The following is a 17,534-nucleotide window of genomic DNA, read 5'->3' on the forward strand; positions in this document are numbered from 1 at the left end:
GCATTGCTTTGCCAGGTCTCGCAATTCCACTGAGGTAGAAGACATGTAGTTTGTTTTTCCCATCGGTCACTGCAGTCCCGGAGAAGGAGGTGCCCCCTTTGCCATGGGCTCCTCCAGTTCCACCCACTGCCTCACCATGGGTTGAAGACACAGTGGAACGAGGGGAAGGGCCTGGCTTACCGCTCTCACAGATGGTGGGACTGGAGCCGCACAGACACAGTAGCTCTCAGAGGCGGCGGAGCTAGGGCCATGTGGTCACCTTTCTGCTGGGCTGAGTCTCCGCTCGAGTTCCTCTTCCTTGCGCTGTAACTGCTCTACTTGCATGGGCAATTCTCTCACGTCTTGGCTAGCATGGCGCAAAAGCGACAAAAACATCCAGGCCACCTTCCTGGCTACCTCTCGGTGGGCTAGTGGGACATTATTTTCTTACAACTCCAGCGCCCTCCAGACATAATCTGGCCAGAGTGCCACTGTGTCCCAATCCTCAGGCTGAGCACACGTCAGCAAATAGGCTGCCACCAGGGACTATAAAGAGGTAGGGGGCCACATAGATTTCATCTGAGGATTCCTGTCCGGGGAAGCTGGTTCAGAGGGGCACTCGGCTCATCATGTTCACAGTGCCAAGCGTCAGCGGAGGGAGCCTGAAGTGGGATACGCGGAGGTGAGCGGCCCAACTGAAAAAATTCACAAGGACCTGCCATACCACAAAACAGAATTCACCGAGTGCACATGGAGTTTACAGCACTTTATTCTATGGCCACAAGGTGGTGCGCGCAGTCTAAGGTGCAGCTATCCTGCTTTTCTGTATTTTCTGCCAGCACATGCGCAGTGTCAGCTCCTTTCATCCTGAGGCTAATATCCTTAGCACATGCGTACTTCTATTTCCTTTGTTCTAAAACTTCTATAACCGACGCATGCGTACAATCATTATTTACAGCATAGTACAAACATGCTGTGACCCTGTACTTATTTCCCACGGCCGTACCTCACCTGAAGGCCACTGACACATCATCCACTTCCCCCCGCCCAAGTCCCCTTCCCCTTCTCGCGCCGGTCCCCGTGCAAACCTGGCTGCGCTTTCGCCCCGCCCCTGCCAGTAGCGCTAACCGGCCCGACGCCGGAAGTCCCGCCTCTCGTTTGGCGGATGTGAAGATGTTTACGGACCCGGTGGTGGAAGGCGCTGAGGGAAGGTCGCAGCAGAGTGTAAGTTCCCCTTTTCTAATGTAAATCGTGCTGCGCTGTCCCTCTCCCTCCGTCTTTAGGGTGTGGCAGTCACTGCGGACCTACAGCCCCAGCACCTCGTCCCCCAGCCACGTAAGTCCGGGGGTCGCCGCTCCAGGTCGTGAATCTTTTCCTTTGGGTCTGGAACCGCTCTGAGGCCGGTCTCTGCCATTGGCTTTTCTGCTTTCGGTCACTGAGACACCGCCGTTGCTGATATTTTCCTGCTCAGGACCCTCTACTCCGTCCCTCCGCCCCCGCCCGTGTAGCTTCCTCTTCCGCGAAGTGGAAGCGCGCCCCCAGCATCGCCCTCTCGACCCTGGGCCGAGCCGCCGGCCGCTCCGCTCCCGTCAGGCCGCGTCCTCTCCCTGGTCCTGGGATTCTGGGCCGCACGGTCCCCTCCTGAGACCCCCTCCCTCCCAGACTCTACATTCGCGCCCTCCTCAGGCCGGTCCTTCTGTCCCGCGGGCCTCCCCTTTGTAGTCAGCCTTTCCCCCACCTCTTGTAGGGGGAGGTGACTTGAGTCAGCCGTGTGACCTCCCGGTATTGTTACGTCCCAAATTCCACCCCGCTGGAAAACAGTCTCTTCCTTTAGGCGGGCATTTATTCACTCCTCCAGTAAATTTTTGGGCGAGGGGTTCAGTTGAACAAGAGACAAAGAGCAGCTCAGAGAAAAATAGAAACCCCGAGAAGGAGAAAAGAATGATGGAGAATCGATGGTGTCGTTGAGGATGGCTGAGGCACTTGCAAAACGGTAGTAAATAGAGTTATCCCTTGAAGTAGCAGGTGGATAAAACAGACACGTGAATAAAGGAACAGGATCTCCGGGCATTGGAGAGCCACAGCAGGAGAGGGGCCCTGGGTCCGCGGGAAGGCGGGGAGACGGTGACTAACAACGGTTAGGCGCTTCACACAGGGAGTGGGAGAGAGTTTAGAAGACTTGGAACCATGGCCTTCAAAGCATGGTGGTCCTGGGAGACAGAGGACAGAGGACAGCTATTGACTTGGAGAGCAGAGGAAGAGAAAGAGCAGGAAGGAGGCACAGCCACCTGGGGTGTGAGAGTGGGGAGGAAGGGAGGGTGAAAGGATAGAAGGGATGTAAGCCGGAGGGCAGACAGGGAGCAGAGGTGGAGGAAGAATCAGGCAGAAATCCGTGGAGATACAGGGCAATCAGAAAGGTTGGGGGGAAAGAGCAGCAAGAGGAGAAACACGTTGCCGAGTGGGGCAGGACCGGAGCCAGGGAGGGGATAGGAGCGCAGCAGGGACAGAGGGAGGGTAGAGGGGAACGAAGATAGAGACACAGAAAGAAATAGGGAGACAGATAAAGAATGAAATGGAAACACATAGTGCAGGTTGAGGGGGCAAACTGAATGCAGATGGCAGGTGAGTTGTTGGATGTGGATGACTGATCTGCGTCATACTGATTGATGGCTTTACAATGTAATACACTTAACGTTTGTTTGCTTAAATCACACACCTCTGGCTAGATATTCAAAGGAAACGTAATCATTTTATTTAGGGAAATACCTGCACTCCAGTGAGCATTACTGCATTATTCAGGACAGCTGAGATGTAGAATGAGCTAAAATGTCTATTGACACATGGGTGGACAGAAAATTTATGTCAGCCATGAATTATGACAGTATTAGGGCAGAAGAAGGACACTACTTGGAAACCTGAAATGTGAGACTCATAGAGCCTTGGAGTGTAAAGGTTGTCCTGAGGGCTGGGTGGAGAGGGAAACGGGGAGATGTAGGCCAAAGGTTACAAACGTTGAGTTGTAAAATAAAATAGTGCAACCTGCACATCTAATGTACAGCCTGCTGACTGTAGTTACTCTCATAGTGCGACTGTATACTTGGAATCACCACATAGAGGCAAAATGGTAATCTCGAGTTGACAGAAGTATAAATTACTTTCTTGTGAGAATTATTACACAGTGTGTACACTTGTCAAATAATCGCTTTGTAGGCCTCACCACGAGTGGAGTGAGATACCAAGAAATGTGAAGAACTCCCTGGTTGGTCTGTGTGTGTAGTTACCTGTCCTGAGTCCCTCCTGTGACAGTGGGCAGAAGAGGACTGTTTAGTCCACGTGGTGAGGTTCCCCCGATGTATGTGGTTGTGGCCCAGGAAGTGGGTATGTTTCTTAGGAGCATTAAACGAATGTTTTCAGCTTGAAAGATTGATCTCTGAAGACTCCACTTGTCTGAGGAAGAAGTCGGGAAGAAGAGGAAGAGGAAAGAAGAGGAGTCAGGAATGGCTCCTTCTCAGGTAAAGTCATATTCTGAGTGGATTTTTTTCTCTTCATTATCAAAGTATAGTGAGTTTACAACGTTGTGTCAATTTCTGATGTACAGCATAACGTTGCCTTCATACACACACACACACACACACACACACATATTCCTTTTCATGTTCTTTTTCATTATAGGTTACTACAAAGTATTGAATATAGTTCCCTGTGCTATACAGTATAAAGTTGTTTATCTATTTTATATAGTAGTTAGTATCTGCAAATCTCGAACTCCCAACTTATTCCTTCCCACCCACTATTCTCCCTGGTAACCCTATGTTTTCTATGTCTGTAAGTTTGTTGCTCTTTTGTAAATAAGTTTATCTGTGTCTTTTTTTTTTAGACTCTTTTTTCTAGATTCCACATATAAGTGATATCCTATAGTATTTTTTTCTTTTTCCTGTTGTTCACTTAGAATGATGAACTCCACATTCATCCATGTTGCTACAGATGACATTTTATTCTTTTTTGGCTGAGTAGTTTTCACTTGTGTATATATACCACATTAGTTGATTGTTTTGTCTGTCCTTCCAAAATGCCCTATTTTGGACCTGCGAATCTTGTCTGACCCTGAAGTATCCAGCCTAACGCCTATACATTCACAGTCACCCAGCTTCTTTCCTCAGTGTTTGTCATCTCCACTTAGATTCCATCCCCGTGACCCAGTGACCTAGAACGTGTGAAGAGTCTCCACTGAGCATTGTGCTGGGCAGGGCTTCACACTAGTGGATTCAAACAACTGGTGTGTCAGTGCTGTTGGGCAGCAGGGTTGTGTAGCGGCCCACCTGTATGCACTGTCCAATCTATGAATCAAGATAAGGGAGACACAAATGTTTAAAATAAATAAGTACACCTAATTACCTTCCCCCAAAACAAAATAAAAAATAAATACAGCAAAATATTTAAAACAATATTTACCTGAGGTCCTGGGTTCAATCCACAGTACCTTCATTAAAATAAATAGAAGCTGCATGTAGATGTTGGTATTAACGTGCCCAATACCTGGTAAAATCTGGAAATAGAGCAATAAGGGGAAATTTGTTGGTACTTTTTCTAAGAGAATCGAAGCTGAATGAGTGAGTCAGTGACTGAAATCATAATGAGTAAGAGATATCAGTGATAGTGGGTGTTTTAGTCCATCATCTGTTTTAAACTATGAAATTAAGTGTTTGAGGGTTGGAAATTCTTTATATCACTTTCATCACCTCCATTCTTCTGTTTCTTTTTTTCCTTTTCACTGTGTTGGTTGTGTTTTTTGGCACACAGGGTTTCAGCTTCATTGTTTTACAGGTAAATACCCAGTTTCCCAGCACCATTTGTTATGAGACTCTTTTTTCCACTCTGCAGTCTTAACGTCCTTGTCAGTACATTTTAAATAGATGCGAAGGATTGTATCCGAGCATTCTCTTCTGTTCCATTGATTTGTGTATCTGTGTCTATGCCAGTAATGCACCATCTTGATTACTTTGTAGGATGCTTTAAAATCTGGAAAAAGGAGGCCTCCATGTTTCTTCTTCCAGCGTTTTGGGTATTTGGGCCACTTGAAATTTCCTATAACCTTTAGCGTGTTTTTCCTATTTCTGCAGAGAAAGCCATTGGAATTTTGTTAATGACTCCTTGAATGTGTAGAAGAGTTTGGGTAGTTTGGACATTTCAAGAGTATTAATACTTGCAGTGCATGAGTACAGGTTTTCTGTCCATTTATGTGTATATTTTTGGATTTCTTTTAGGAATGTTTAATAGTTTTCTGTTTATAAGACGTTACCCTTCTTGGCAAATGTATTGCTAAATATTTCATCCCTCTTTAAATACTTGCTAAATCTTTTCTTCTCTAATTTTCTATTGACATTGCTTATTGTATAATGAAATGCAGCTGAGTTTTGCATGTTGGTTTTGTATTATGCGACTTTTCTAAAATTATTATTTGATGTACCCGTTTTCTTGTGGAATCTTTACAGATTATACATTTATAACCGTATCATGTAAGAAACAAGTTAATTTTACTTGTTTTTCACTTTGAAAACTTTGATTTCTTTTTCTTGTCTAATGGCACTGGCAGGAGTTTCAGTACTTTTTGAAACAGTAGTGCAGAGAGTGTACATCCTTGACTTCTTCCTGACATGAGAGGAAAAAACTTCCATTGTTTAACTTTTTTGTGTGATGTTAGCTGTATGTGTTTCATAAGTCATATTCATTTTTTTTGTTTGCTTCTGGGGAAGGTAGTTGGGTTTATTTATTTACTTGTTTTAGGTACTAGGGTTTGAACCCTGGAGCCCGTGTATGCTAGGCATGCACTCTACCGCTAATGCCCACCCTATAAATGGTATATATTCTTTTGAGTCATTTACTGTTTCTATTTTGTTCAGTGCTAATATCTTGAAAGGTTGTTTAATTTTGCAGAATGGGTTTTTATGCATCAGGTGAGATGATCTGTGTGGCATTTTTTCTTTAAAATGTTTATGTGGTCTAACAAATGAATTGATTTTTGTGTATTGAGGCCCCCTTGACTTATAAGAATAAATACCTTAACTAGATTAGAAAAACAGAAGAGAAAAATAACAAAAACCAGATATCAAACAAAAGAGATTGCAACTGATATAGGGGAAGGGTATATATAGCTCAAGTGGTAGAGCACATGCTCAACACCCACGAGGTCCTGGGTTCAGTCATTCAGATATTTTGAATGTGCTGTTGAAGTTGGTTTGCTAGTACTTTGTCAAGGATTTTGCACCAGTATTCATGAGGAGTATTGATTTTTAGGTCCCCTTTCTTGTTGGGTCTTTCTGTGGATTTCGTTTCAGTATCTTGCCTCGAGAATTTTTAGCAGCATTTAAGATAAATTTTTTTTCAGATTATTCTTTTTTTAATAGTAGAATTCTACAGTGCACTTGTGTGAGCCTAGATGTTTTTTTGTTTTAGATATTTGATTACTACTTGAGTCTCTCAAGTCATAATTTGGTTCAACTTTTTTATTTTTTAATGATTAAGGTTCAGTAGGTTGTGTGTTTCTAAAAATGTTCTAGATTATGTAGCTTGTAGGCATTATTGTATATAACATTCCCTTATAGTCTTTTAAAGTATGACTTCAATATCAATTACTTGTGTTGTTTGTGTTTTTTATTAGGGGGAGGTAATTAGGTTTCTTCATTGATTTCCGCTTGGAGGAGGAGGTACTGGGGACTGAAGCCAGGAACCTCCTGGGGGCTGAGCATGTGCTGTACCACTTGAGCTATACCCTCCCCCCATATCAGTTGCAGTGTCTCTTGTTTCATATCTGGTTTTCATAATTTTTTTCTTCTTTTTTCGTTTTCTAGTTAAGGGTTTTTCCATTTAAGTTTTTTCAAAACACCAACTCTTGCTTTGTTGATATTTAAATGTTTCTAATTTCCTTTTCCTGTTCTTTGGTCAAATCTTATTTCACCCTTTCTTTGCTAAAGTTGAATTTAGTTTGTCCTTCTCATTCTACTTTCTTGAGATATAAAAATGGTTTTCTGATTTGAAATCCTTTGCATTTTGTTGTAACTATTTTGCTGTGTTGACTTCCCTTTAACCACAGCCTTCGCTGCATGTTATAAATTACGGCATGTTGTCTTTTCATTTTCATCCAAATGTTTAAGAATATTCGTGTGATTTCTTCTTTATCGCATAGATTGTTTAAGAATTGGTTGCTTAGTTTTCATATTTTGCAGAATTTTTCCTTTTTCTTTCTCCTATTTTAGTTTTATTTCATTGTGGTTACAAGAAGTTAACCTTCTATGACCACTGTGTCTTAAAATTGTTAGGATTTCTTTTGTGGCCTAACATGTGCTCTGTCATGGAGAATATTTCATGTGTGCTTGAGAAGCACGTGTTTTCTGCTGCTGTTGGTGGAGTGATCTGTACGTGTGTGTTATGTCCAGTCAGTCTGTAGTGTTGTTCAGGTCCTGTGTTTCCTTTTGATCTTCAGTCTGGTTCCATCCAGAAGTGAAACTGGATCACTGAAGTGCTCAACTATTTCTGAGCTGATTCTGTTTCTTTCTTCATTTCTGTTAAAGTTTGCTTCATTTTCGGGGAAGCTCAAATGTTAAGTATAAACATACAATTCTTTTATCTTCTTGGTGAATGAACTCATTTAACATTATGTAATATCTTTTGTATCTTGTGTCATTTTTTGTCTTTATTTTGTCATTTTGCCTGATACAATGTATGTTGGGGAACAAAGTGGACAGGTGCATGGGTGCTAAAAGAATTTACCAAAGACTGGAAATAGAAAAGGAAAGTATCAGGTTACACTGCCATAGACAGCAGTGGACTGCACACACGAGGTGTGCCTGTGTGAATGTTGTGATGAAAGTCCATGGTCATTTTCGGGGCGGGGCGGAGGAGCTGGTGAAGTCAATGGGTTGGGGGCTGTGCCCAAGTTTTTTGATTGGCTGTAGGTGAGGTAAGAGTCTCAGGGTTGTGAAGGGCTGTGGGATTTATGATGGATAAGCTGGGGACCAGCCTGAAAGAAGCCAGCCTGAGCTAGTGTGAGATTGGGTGTTACCTGGGGCTGTTAGTTTGTTGGGGCGAACACACCCAGGACAGAACATACTTTATCTTTGGGGTGATGGCAGGCAGCCTTCTGAGAGCCCAGGAACGGGGGCTGTTGGACTTTGAAGGATGTCATTTGGCCCCACAGTGTAGTCTCCTGCTCTCTTTAGGTGGGATGGGTTCTCCCACCCTTTCAGCTTTAGCTTTTCCCTCTCCTTAGATTTGTGAGAGTTAACAGTTCCCACTCTCTGACACACTCCCTCTGTGTCTGTGTCTCTGTGTCACTCCCTGTCTGTTTTTCCTCTTGTTACTTCATCTACTGGTCCCTGCTGAGGCACATTGTACAGTGGTGAGAGGCTGGAGCCCCGGCCAAGCCACTTCACTTGAGTGTAATTTCAGAAGGAATGCATCTAGTGTTTCCTTTTTTAAAATTGAGTTACAGTTGATTTACAGTCTTTTGTTAGTTTATGGTGTGCAGCAGAGTGATACACTTATGCATACATATATAGTATTCTTTTTCATTAAAGATTATTTTGAGGTATTGAATATAGTCCCTGTGCTATATGCAGTAGGACCTTTTTGTTTTTCTGTTGTATCTATAGTAATTTGTATCTGCTAATCCTAAACTCCTGATGTATCCCTCCCCCACTTTCCTCTTTGGTCGCCATGAATATGTTTTTTATGTCTTTGAGTCTGTTTTATAAATATATTCATTTGTATCATTTTTTTAGATTGCACATATGAGTGGTAGCATATGTATCTGTCTTTGACTTACTTCGCTTAGTATGATAATCCCTAGGCCCATCCATGTTGCTGCCACTGGCATTTAATTCTTTTTTTAAGGCTGAGTAGTGTTTCACTCTGGATATTCCACGCCGCCTTTATTTAGTCTTTGTCAAAGGACATTCAGGTTGCTTCCATGTCTCCGCTACTGTAAATGCTGCTGCTGTGCACCTTGGGATGCATGTCTAGTTTGCATTTGAGTTTTCTTCTGATCAGTGCCCAGGAGTGGGATTGCTGGATCAAAGGGTACCTCCATTTTAAGGTTTTAAGGGATGTCTGTAGTGTGTTTTATGGTGGCTGGACCAAATTACATTCCTACCAACAGTGTAGGGTTTCCATTTCTCCAAAGCCTCTCCAGAATTTCTCTGTACCTTCACTGTTTTGAATCCTAAGGTTGAATTTCAAGCCCAAACCTCTGAGTTCAGGTCCTTGCTGTGACATTTCTTAGCTTCTCGAGTTGATTTGAGTTTCTCAGTGTGTCTGTGACACAGTTTTTTCCTTTGTAAGAAGGGAACAGATCTCTCCTAATGAGATATTATGTTGATAACAAAATTCATGCCTCTAAATTACTTTTTTTGAGTTTAGCCTAAAGGAAGTATTCCAACACTTTTATTCATTGTTGTTGTTATCATCATTATAATTGAGATTTTGACATTTCTGTAAAGCCGATGTGGACTTTGTCATCTCTGAAGACACCACTCATTCTGTAGCTCATCTAGATATTGACTGTCACTCTGTGTGTAGGACAGAAAATCTACTGCAGTGGCATAGACAACTCGCTGAGTCTTATTTACATGTGTGTCATGGATTATCTACAGAGACAACAAATCTCTATTAATTGGATGATATCATTGTCTCATAGGAAGACATGGAACAATTTAAAGCAGGAAAGAGAAAAATTAAAAAATATAACGGGGACACACAGTTTGGTCCAAATACTTAACTTCAATCTGTCAGAATACTTACTTCACCTGAAACAATCCTTAACCTTTCTCTCTTTCCACTTTGTATGGAGATAAGAACTCTCCTCTTGACCCCTTGGTGAAATACGTTTTCATTTCAGGAACAGCTGACCTTCGAGGATGTGGCCATCACATTCTCGCAGGAGGAGTGGGAGTGCCTGGTCCCTGCTCAGAGGACCTTGTACAGGGACGTGATGTTGGAGACCTGCAGGAACCTGCTGTCCGTGGGTGAGAGAACTTCACTCTTGAAGTTCAGATCTGCCCTTGGGTGTTTTGCATTTTCCCCTGTGTACCACTTGGGAGCCCCTGTTTTGGTTGATCTGAAAGCCCTGTTGTCTCAGACATGATATAGTACAGTGGCTTTAAAGTGACCCTTTCTTCAGATGATCTGCCCTTTTCATGTTATATTAGGGGTTGTTCCAGGGCTGAATTATCAATTAAGCTCAATGGCAAACTCTTAAAGAATTCCCAGCTTCCTGTCTTCTGCCTTCTATCTTGGCTCTTCACTCTGTATTGTTAGGAAGAGAGCTAGATACTTGCATACCACACTGGTCTCTATATATTCAGGAGGCATGTGGTGGGAAGTTACCATTTTCCCAGACACATCTGAAGAGTCCTCACTCCTCAGCTAAAGAAGAGAGTTGTGATTCTGGACAAGATACAGCACTTTGCAGTTCTTTCTTCTGATAGTCAAGGGTTTCTGTTTCTGATCTGAATATTATCTCCGTTTTGGGGGGGAATAGCAAAGAGCCCTAAACTATGGGAGGAGACTTGAAAATAGAAAAAAAAAAGAAAAAAAAAAAAGAAAAAACACCCCAATAGGTCAGAATGTATGAAAAGTGTGAACACAGGTCAGCTCTCAGAGGGTAGAGAGGAAGCCACAGCATTAATAGTGTTTGGAGTCCTCTTTTCACAGTGGAGACTTCGTTGGGCAAACAAAAGTTTATTTTTATTGAAGACCCTTGAAGGAAATATTTCATCTCCCCAACTTATGGGTGTATTTTTTCTTAGGAAGTATTTTGAAAAAAATTTTTATTTTTAATTCGTTTGTGAAATTCTTAATTTTTTCTCTACTGAATTTGTTTCCCTATTCTAAACTGCCATGAATTTTAGTTATTACTCAGAATGCTAGATGTGTTCTTTTTTTTTAACATTTTTTATTGATTTATAATCATTTTACAGTGTTGTGTCAAATTCCAGTGTTCAGCACAATTTTACAGTCATTCATGGACATATACACACTCATTGTCACATTTTTTTCTCTGTGATTTATCATAACATGTTGTGTATATTTCCCCGTGCTATACAGTGTAATCTTTTTTGTTTGTTTTTTTAACATTTTTTATTGATTTATAATCATTTTACAATGTTGTGTCAAATATACAGTGTAATCTTGCTTATGTATTCTACAATTTTGAAATCCCAGTCTATCCCTTTAGATACGTTCTTTCACAGGCTATTTTCTCTTCCTTAGCAATTCTTCCTTTACAGTAAGTATGCAAAATTTATGTAGAATAATAGTTTCATCCTCAATTATGAAACAGCTGTATCTACTGTTAATTAGTATGTGATTTGGAGTTACCAAGGAAAAATAATTTCTTTGATAGGAAAAAGAACTTTGTTCCATTTGTGTCCTTTGTCATAGGTTGTTTGAAACTAGGCTGTCATGAAATTATTAGAATTACCTTTGATCACTTTATTTTTGGTAAAGAATCCTAGTATTCTGTGTTCCTAAAACTTACAAGATCATGCTAGGTGGCTTTATATCTCTGTTTGGTATAAGCACTACTTTTAGTGTACTATCATGTATTTAATGTTAAACATTTACTGATGAATTTAATGAATAGGGTACTTATGGTTCTTTATAGATATGTCTCATATACTTGTGATCAAGAAATTACAAGTGAAGGCAAATATGGATAAAAAATTACTCCAAACAGCGATGACAGAAAGACATGAAAGGACTGAAAGAAAACATTTTGACCCCAGGAGCATCCAGGAAAATTCATATGACAGTGACTCTCAGCAGAGAGATGAGGAAAGAAATTACAAAGGAACGTCTGTAAACGGTAGTGGAAATCTCCGTGAAGAGAGAGACCAACGTGGCACAAGTGGTGCAGGAACCAAGCCCATGGGAAACAGACTTGCATTAAGCTTTCAGAATGAACTGCATAGTTTTAAAAGTGAAGAGAAAATTGATTTATTTAATGAAGCTGACAAGACAAGCAACAGTAGTGCCTCATTTTCACAACTTCTAGGAAATTCTGCTAGTTTCCAAACTAACATTTCTGAAATAGATGGGAGTGATTTTATGCATCTTCCAGTACTGACACGAGACCTGAAGACACACAGTGAAAGACTGTACAAAAGTACTCAGAGTGGCAAAGCTCTTCTCCAAGAGTCATACCTCAGTACACACCAAATCATCCATTCAGGACAGAAATTATATAAATGTGATGTATGTGGAAAAGTCTTCCCTTTTCATTCAAAACTTGCAAGACATCAGAGAATTCATACTGGTGAGAGACGTTACACATGTAATTTGTGTGGCAAGGTCTTTAATCATAAAGACACTCTTCACGGGCACGAGAGAATTCATACTGGAGAGAAACCTTACAAGTGTAATGAGTGTGGCAAGGTATTTAGTCTCATTCAAAGTCTTGCAAAGCATGATAGGATTCATTCTGGAGAGAGACCTTATAAATGCAGTGAGTGTGGCAAGAGCTTTTGTGAGAGATCACATCTCAGGCAACATCAAGTAGTCCATTCAGGACAAAGATCATATAAATGTGATGTCTGTGGAAAAAGCTGCCGTCGAAATTCATCCCTTGCAATTCATCAGAGGATTCATACTGGAGAGAAACATTTTAAATGTAATGAGTGTGGCAAAGTGTTTCGATATAAAGGAAATCTTGCAGTTCATCAGAAAATTCATAATGAAGGGGAACATTTTAAATGTAATGAGTGTGGCAAAGTCTTTCGCTATAAAGGAAATCTTGCAATTCATCAGAAAATTCATACTGGAGAGAGACCTTTCAAGTGTAACGAGTGTGGCAAGGGCTTTTGTTACAAAAAAGCCCTTGGAAGTCATCAGAGAATTCATACTGAAGAGAAACCTTATCAATGTAGTGAGTGTGGCAAGGTCTTCAGGTGTAAATCAACCCTCAGAAGTCATTACGGAATTCATACTGAAGAGAGACGTTACAAATGTAATGAATGTGGCAGGGCCTTTCGTCGCAAAGGAGTCCTTGCAAACCATCAGAGAATTCATACTGGAGAGAAACCTTACAAATGTAATGAGTGCAGCAAGGTCTTTAGCGTAAAAGCAAACCTTAGCAATCATCAGAGGATTCATTCTGGACAGAGACCTTATAAATGTAGTGAGTGTGGCAAGGCCTTTCGTCGCAAAGGAGTGCTTGCAAACCATCAGCGAATTCATACTGGAGAGAAGCCTTATCAATGTTGTGAGTGTGGCAAGGTCTTCAGGTATAAATCAACCCTCAGAATTCATCACAGAATTCATACTGGAAAGAGACCTTATAAATGTAATGAGTGTGGCAGTGCCTTTAATCACAAAGCAGAGCTTGCAAAACATCAGAGAATTCATACTGGAGAGAAACCTTACAAATGTAATGAGTGCAGCAAGGGTTTTAGCACAAAAACAAACCTTAACAATCATCAGAGAATTCATTGTGGTCAGAGACCTTATAAACGTAATAAGGGTTTCAAAACCTCACATCAAGGCTCACATCTCACAGAACATCAACTAATCCAGTCAGGAGAAAAACCCTAAAAATGTGATGTATGTGGGAAAGGCTTTGGTCAAAATTTACACCTTGCAAGGCATCGGAGAACTCATTGTGAGGAGAAACCTTTCAAAAGTAACGAGTGTTGAAAAGCCTTTCCTCACATCTCAACCCTCACTACGCCTCAGGGAGTAGATACACAGGAGAAACCACATCAATATGATTTACATGGGAAGCCATCATTCAAAATTGACACTTTAAATTCACAGGAGAGTCATTGTGCGGAGAAATGATGGACGTACTATGAATGTGAAAAAGACTCACTTACCGTCAGATAATCCATAGTGGACAGAAATCATAGAAATGGAATGAATGTCTCAATGTCTTCAGTCAAAATTCATACATCAGAGTTAACCAGCAATATTGTAAGTCAACTGCCTCAGGTAAAAAAGGTCCACCATAAATTCCTACTAGAGGAACGTTGCAAACATAATATGTGTGGCAAATCCTTCATTGTTCTTTGAAGCCTAACTTAGAGCCAGAGAATCCCTATTGGTGAGGAACGTTAAGTAAGGGCTTTAGCAGGTGTGTACATCTTAAGCTTCAGTGGAACAGCCGTCCTGGAGGGCAATCAGATACATGGGTTTTGTGTGACCAGGCCTGTAGACAGGGGATTCATTCAGCAGAGAAGGCATTCTGGGGATCAGAGAGGCCCTGAATGGGAAAAGTCCTAATTTGAGGCTCACCTCTCAGCAGTCACCAGGTAGTCCATACTGGACAGAACGTTAGAGATGTTCTGAATGTAGCAAAGCTTTTGGGTCATGCCTTAAAGCAGGGGGTTCACCATACACATCTTACTTAAAAATGCAATGAAAATAGCAGTTTCATAATACTCCTCACTCATCACTAGAGATTAGAATATTTATCCTGGAGAGAAACCACACAAATGTGTGTGGTGAGGAATTTACCCAAAGATCCACAAGTTGCGGGACATACTGGCGTGATACCTTACAAATGTAATGGTGTGGCTAAACCTTTAGCTTGAGTTCTGTTTCTTAGGCAACAGGAGAAAGTCCGTGTTGAACAGCTATCGTATCATATGGTAGAAAATGTATGCAGTCTCACAGTCCACTAGACTTAAGCATATACAGTTTGGGGAGAGACCTCACTAAACAGTATGTGTGCTAAGGCTTGTACCTGAAGATCAACTATGTGAAACACAGAATTTCTGTTGGAAAACAAGCTTTCAAACTGAATGTTGTAACGTTTTTCATTATGTCACAACTGCTCTAGTATAATGAGAAAATCCTTACAGGTCAGAAAGTGCACAGGTACACTGAACATGGAAACAATTTTAAGAAACTATCCTTTGGTTTCCCTGAAGAACTCCTATTCCAGGAATCCTTACAAATGTCATGAATTTTGTGAATTTTTTGAGCAATAATTACAACAGACTACCTGTCAGAGAATGCATACTAGGAAGAAATCAGTTTTTACTTCTCTGAAATGCAGCCAACTGCAGAATCATTACAAGTCACAACAGGTTAAAACTGATGACATGATGTTTGTATAAGAGGCAGAAGGACATGTGGAAATGACCCATTATCTTCCATGTCTAAACTGTATTTCAGTTTCCTGGAGATGAGTACATTACTTTTCATGCCTCTCAACCTGAAGTTTGAAGTCTGTTGATTCCTACATTATAGGCCTTTGTTTTTTCTCCCTGGGAAGGAATCAGTAAGATGAAGGGGCAAACTTCATCAGGCACGGCAACTCACGTCCAAGTTCCCAGGAAAAACAGCACTCTGAATTATCAGATTCAATATTGTGTGGATTAGCATCAGGGAGGGTCGGAGACTAATGTAAAACTGACTTGACTCAGCAGACGCGTGTTCAGGGTGCCCTTCTGTAGACAGACCACAGGGGGCTACAGCGCAGAAAGCTCCCCCCCACCCCCCGCCCATGAGCAGAGCAGCAGGGCGTCCAGGGACTGGCTCTTTCACAGGAGGAGCGTGGCCGGTTATGTGGTGGGAACAAGGCTCGGGGAAAGCTGGTCACGTTCTCCATCGTTTGGGAGTAGGTGGTGTAGATATGTATGTTTAGTGGAAAGTTCCTCTTACTTTTGGAATTTGAGGGGAGAGCAATTACCATGAGAGGAAAAGTTAATCAGAAGAGTCTGAGTGGCAGAGCAGTTTATTTCAGACTCCGAATAATGTGCAAAAATTGAAGAGAGTACATTTAAAGATCTAGTTGGTTTTATTGCATGATTTGTGAATTGGGCTGCACCCCACCTACATAAAGAGATGCTCCAAGGAGCTGTACACTATGGAAAGCCTTTTCAGGGATAAACTGGGTGGGATAGAAAGTTATTGGTAAAAGGAAAGGTTCTCTCAGGCAAGGCTACCTTGTTTAGGGGAAGGACAGAAGTCTTACCTTGTAGGTTACCTCTGGCGTTCAGGACAGTTGACAGTGATTGGTTTACTGTCCTATTTCTTTGAGGGCTGAAGCTACATTTAAGTCTTGGTTTGCTATCTTGTGGGTAAGTGACTCCACCTTGGGAATATTTTTTTTTTTTGAAACACTCCATAAAAGCTGCTCCTTAGTCCTGAATATTCAGTATGAATATATTTCTTCCTGTGTTGTTTTCCCCATCCAAATCAGTCTCATGACATGCATCTAAATTTACATGCAGGGAAAATAGGAATACAGTAAGCATATGAAAAATAGTAGAAATTTTAAAAGTTGTAGTTTCTCTTTTGTCCTTGACCAACTGAGTACAGAAATTAGAGAACAGTATTCCTGAATTTTCTTTTAAAAATGAACCACGTACAGTAGGAACATGTTTATTTGATAGATAAACTAGGAATTTCGTATATCTTGCAAAAGTATTGTTGTTGCTGATTTGCTTTTGTGGTCATTGACTGGATTAGGATGGACCTCCAGCCAAAGGTTGGTTTGGTCATTCAAAGTGATATTAACATTCAATTGTTATGAGAATGTTCTATAATTCAGATTTCTCAGGCGATGGGGGAGTTTCAAGTTGTTCCAAAAATGATATGAAGAAACAAGTAATGGTGACTGTCTTAGTTGGTAATGTTATTGCTAGGTGGGGGCTTAGGGGAGCATGCCCACTTAGGGTTTGAAGTTCCCGTTGGTTAAAGTTGCTCAAAAGTGGAAGCTCTCAGGCTGTTTTGTCACCTTGATCACACAGGCGAAGTAGGAAGAGGTTGTGATGAGGTTTAATACTTGTCAGTGGAGAAACATCCCATTGTTCAATACAGTTGTTTCAAATGTTTGAAAAAAATCTTCCTTAGATATATTGCCTAAGACTTTTACACTAGGTTGCTAAAAATTAGTGTCTCGGAATGTTTTCTAGATAATATAACTTAGCAACATACTAGAGAAACAATTATCAAAAGACTTAAAATTTGAATTTTAAATTATGGGATCAGATGATATGTTACGTGGTTAATTTTCCATTGCAATAAAATATGTTTATAAAATTTTTCTTAGCATTTTTTTCTCTTCCTTGTGTTTTTCCTGTATTTTACAACAGGGAAATACATAAATCAGTGAGTTATTTTGGGTGTCTTGTGACATGATAATGCTCGTAAGGAAATGACTTGTAGAAAGAAGGTGCATTATAAACATGAAGAAATATTTGCCTTGGAACTGCGCTTAAGTGAAAGCACTGGAATCACAAAATGGTGATGTGAAATCTTTATGGGAGTTGGCTATAGTCAGGTGTTTGAAAATCAAGCTTCCTTTATAACTAAATACATATAAATAACACAATGTCTCTATACTAATTTATGGTGTGATTGTATCAATTCATTCAATGAATGCCTTGCTGCTGAACATTTTCTTTAAGAGAGAGTGATGTATGATGATAATATTGTGGTTGAACAACTTGCAAACATACTAAATCACACTATATTGTACACATGAAAATGGTGCATCCTATTGTGTGGAAGTTATGCAATCAAAGAAGCACTGGCTATTATCTGCATTTTGAATT

The 17,534-nt window shown here is 40.9% G+C and overlaps 1 protein-coding gene across 1 annotated transcript; it reads left to right on the forward strand.

Annotated features, from left to right (window-relative positions):
* Positions 1 to 1,146: 1,146 nt before the first annotated feature.
* Positions 1,147 to 17,325, forward strand: LOC102536006 (uncharacterized). Its single transcript, XM_072968487.1, has 4 exons — positions 1,147 to 1,203; positions 3,394 to 3,491; positions 9,872 to 9,998; positions 11,639 to 17,325. Exons 2-4 carry the CDS (start codon positions 3,477 to 3,479, stop codon positions 13,561 to 13,563), a joined length of 2,067 nt encoding a protein of 688 aa, XP_072824588.1. The 5' UTR covers positions 1,147 to 1,203; positions 3,394 to 3,476; the 3' UTR covers positions 13,564 to 17,325.
* Positions 17,326 to 17,534: the final 209 nt, after the last annotated feature.

Source organism: Vicugna pacos, chromosome 9 (genome assembly GCF_048564905.1).
Source record: "Vicugna pacos chromosome 9, VicPac4, whole genome shotgun sequence".
Classification (NCBI taxonomy): Eukaryota; Metazoa; Chordata; class Mammalia; order Artiodactyla; family Camelidae; genus Vicugna; species Vicugna pacos.

Bases quoted from the DNA above. Each gene is read 5' to 3' on its own strand.
- LOC102536006 (XM_072968487.1), top strand. The intron at 9,999-11,638 runs GTGAGAGAACTT...GGTTCTTTATAG, and splicing joins CAGGAACCTGCTGTCCGTGG to ATATGTCTCATATACTTGTG.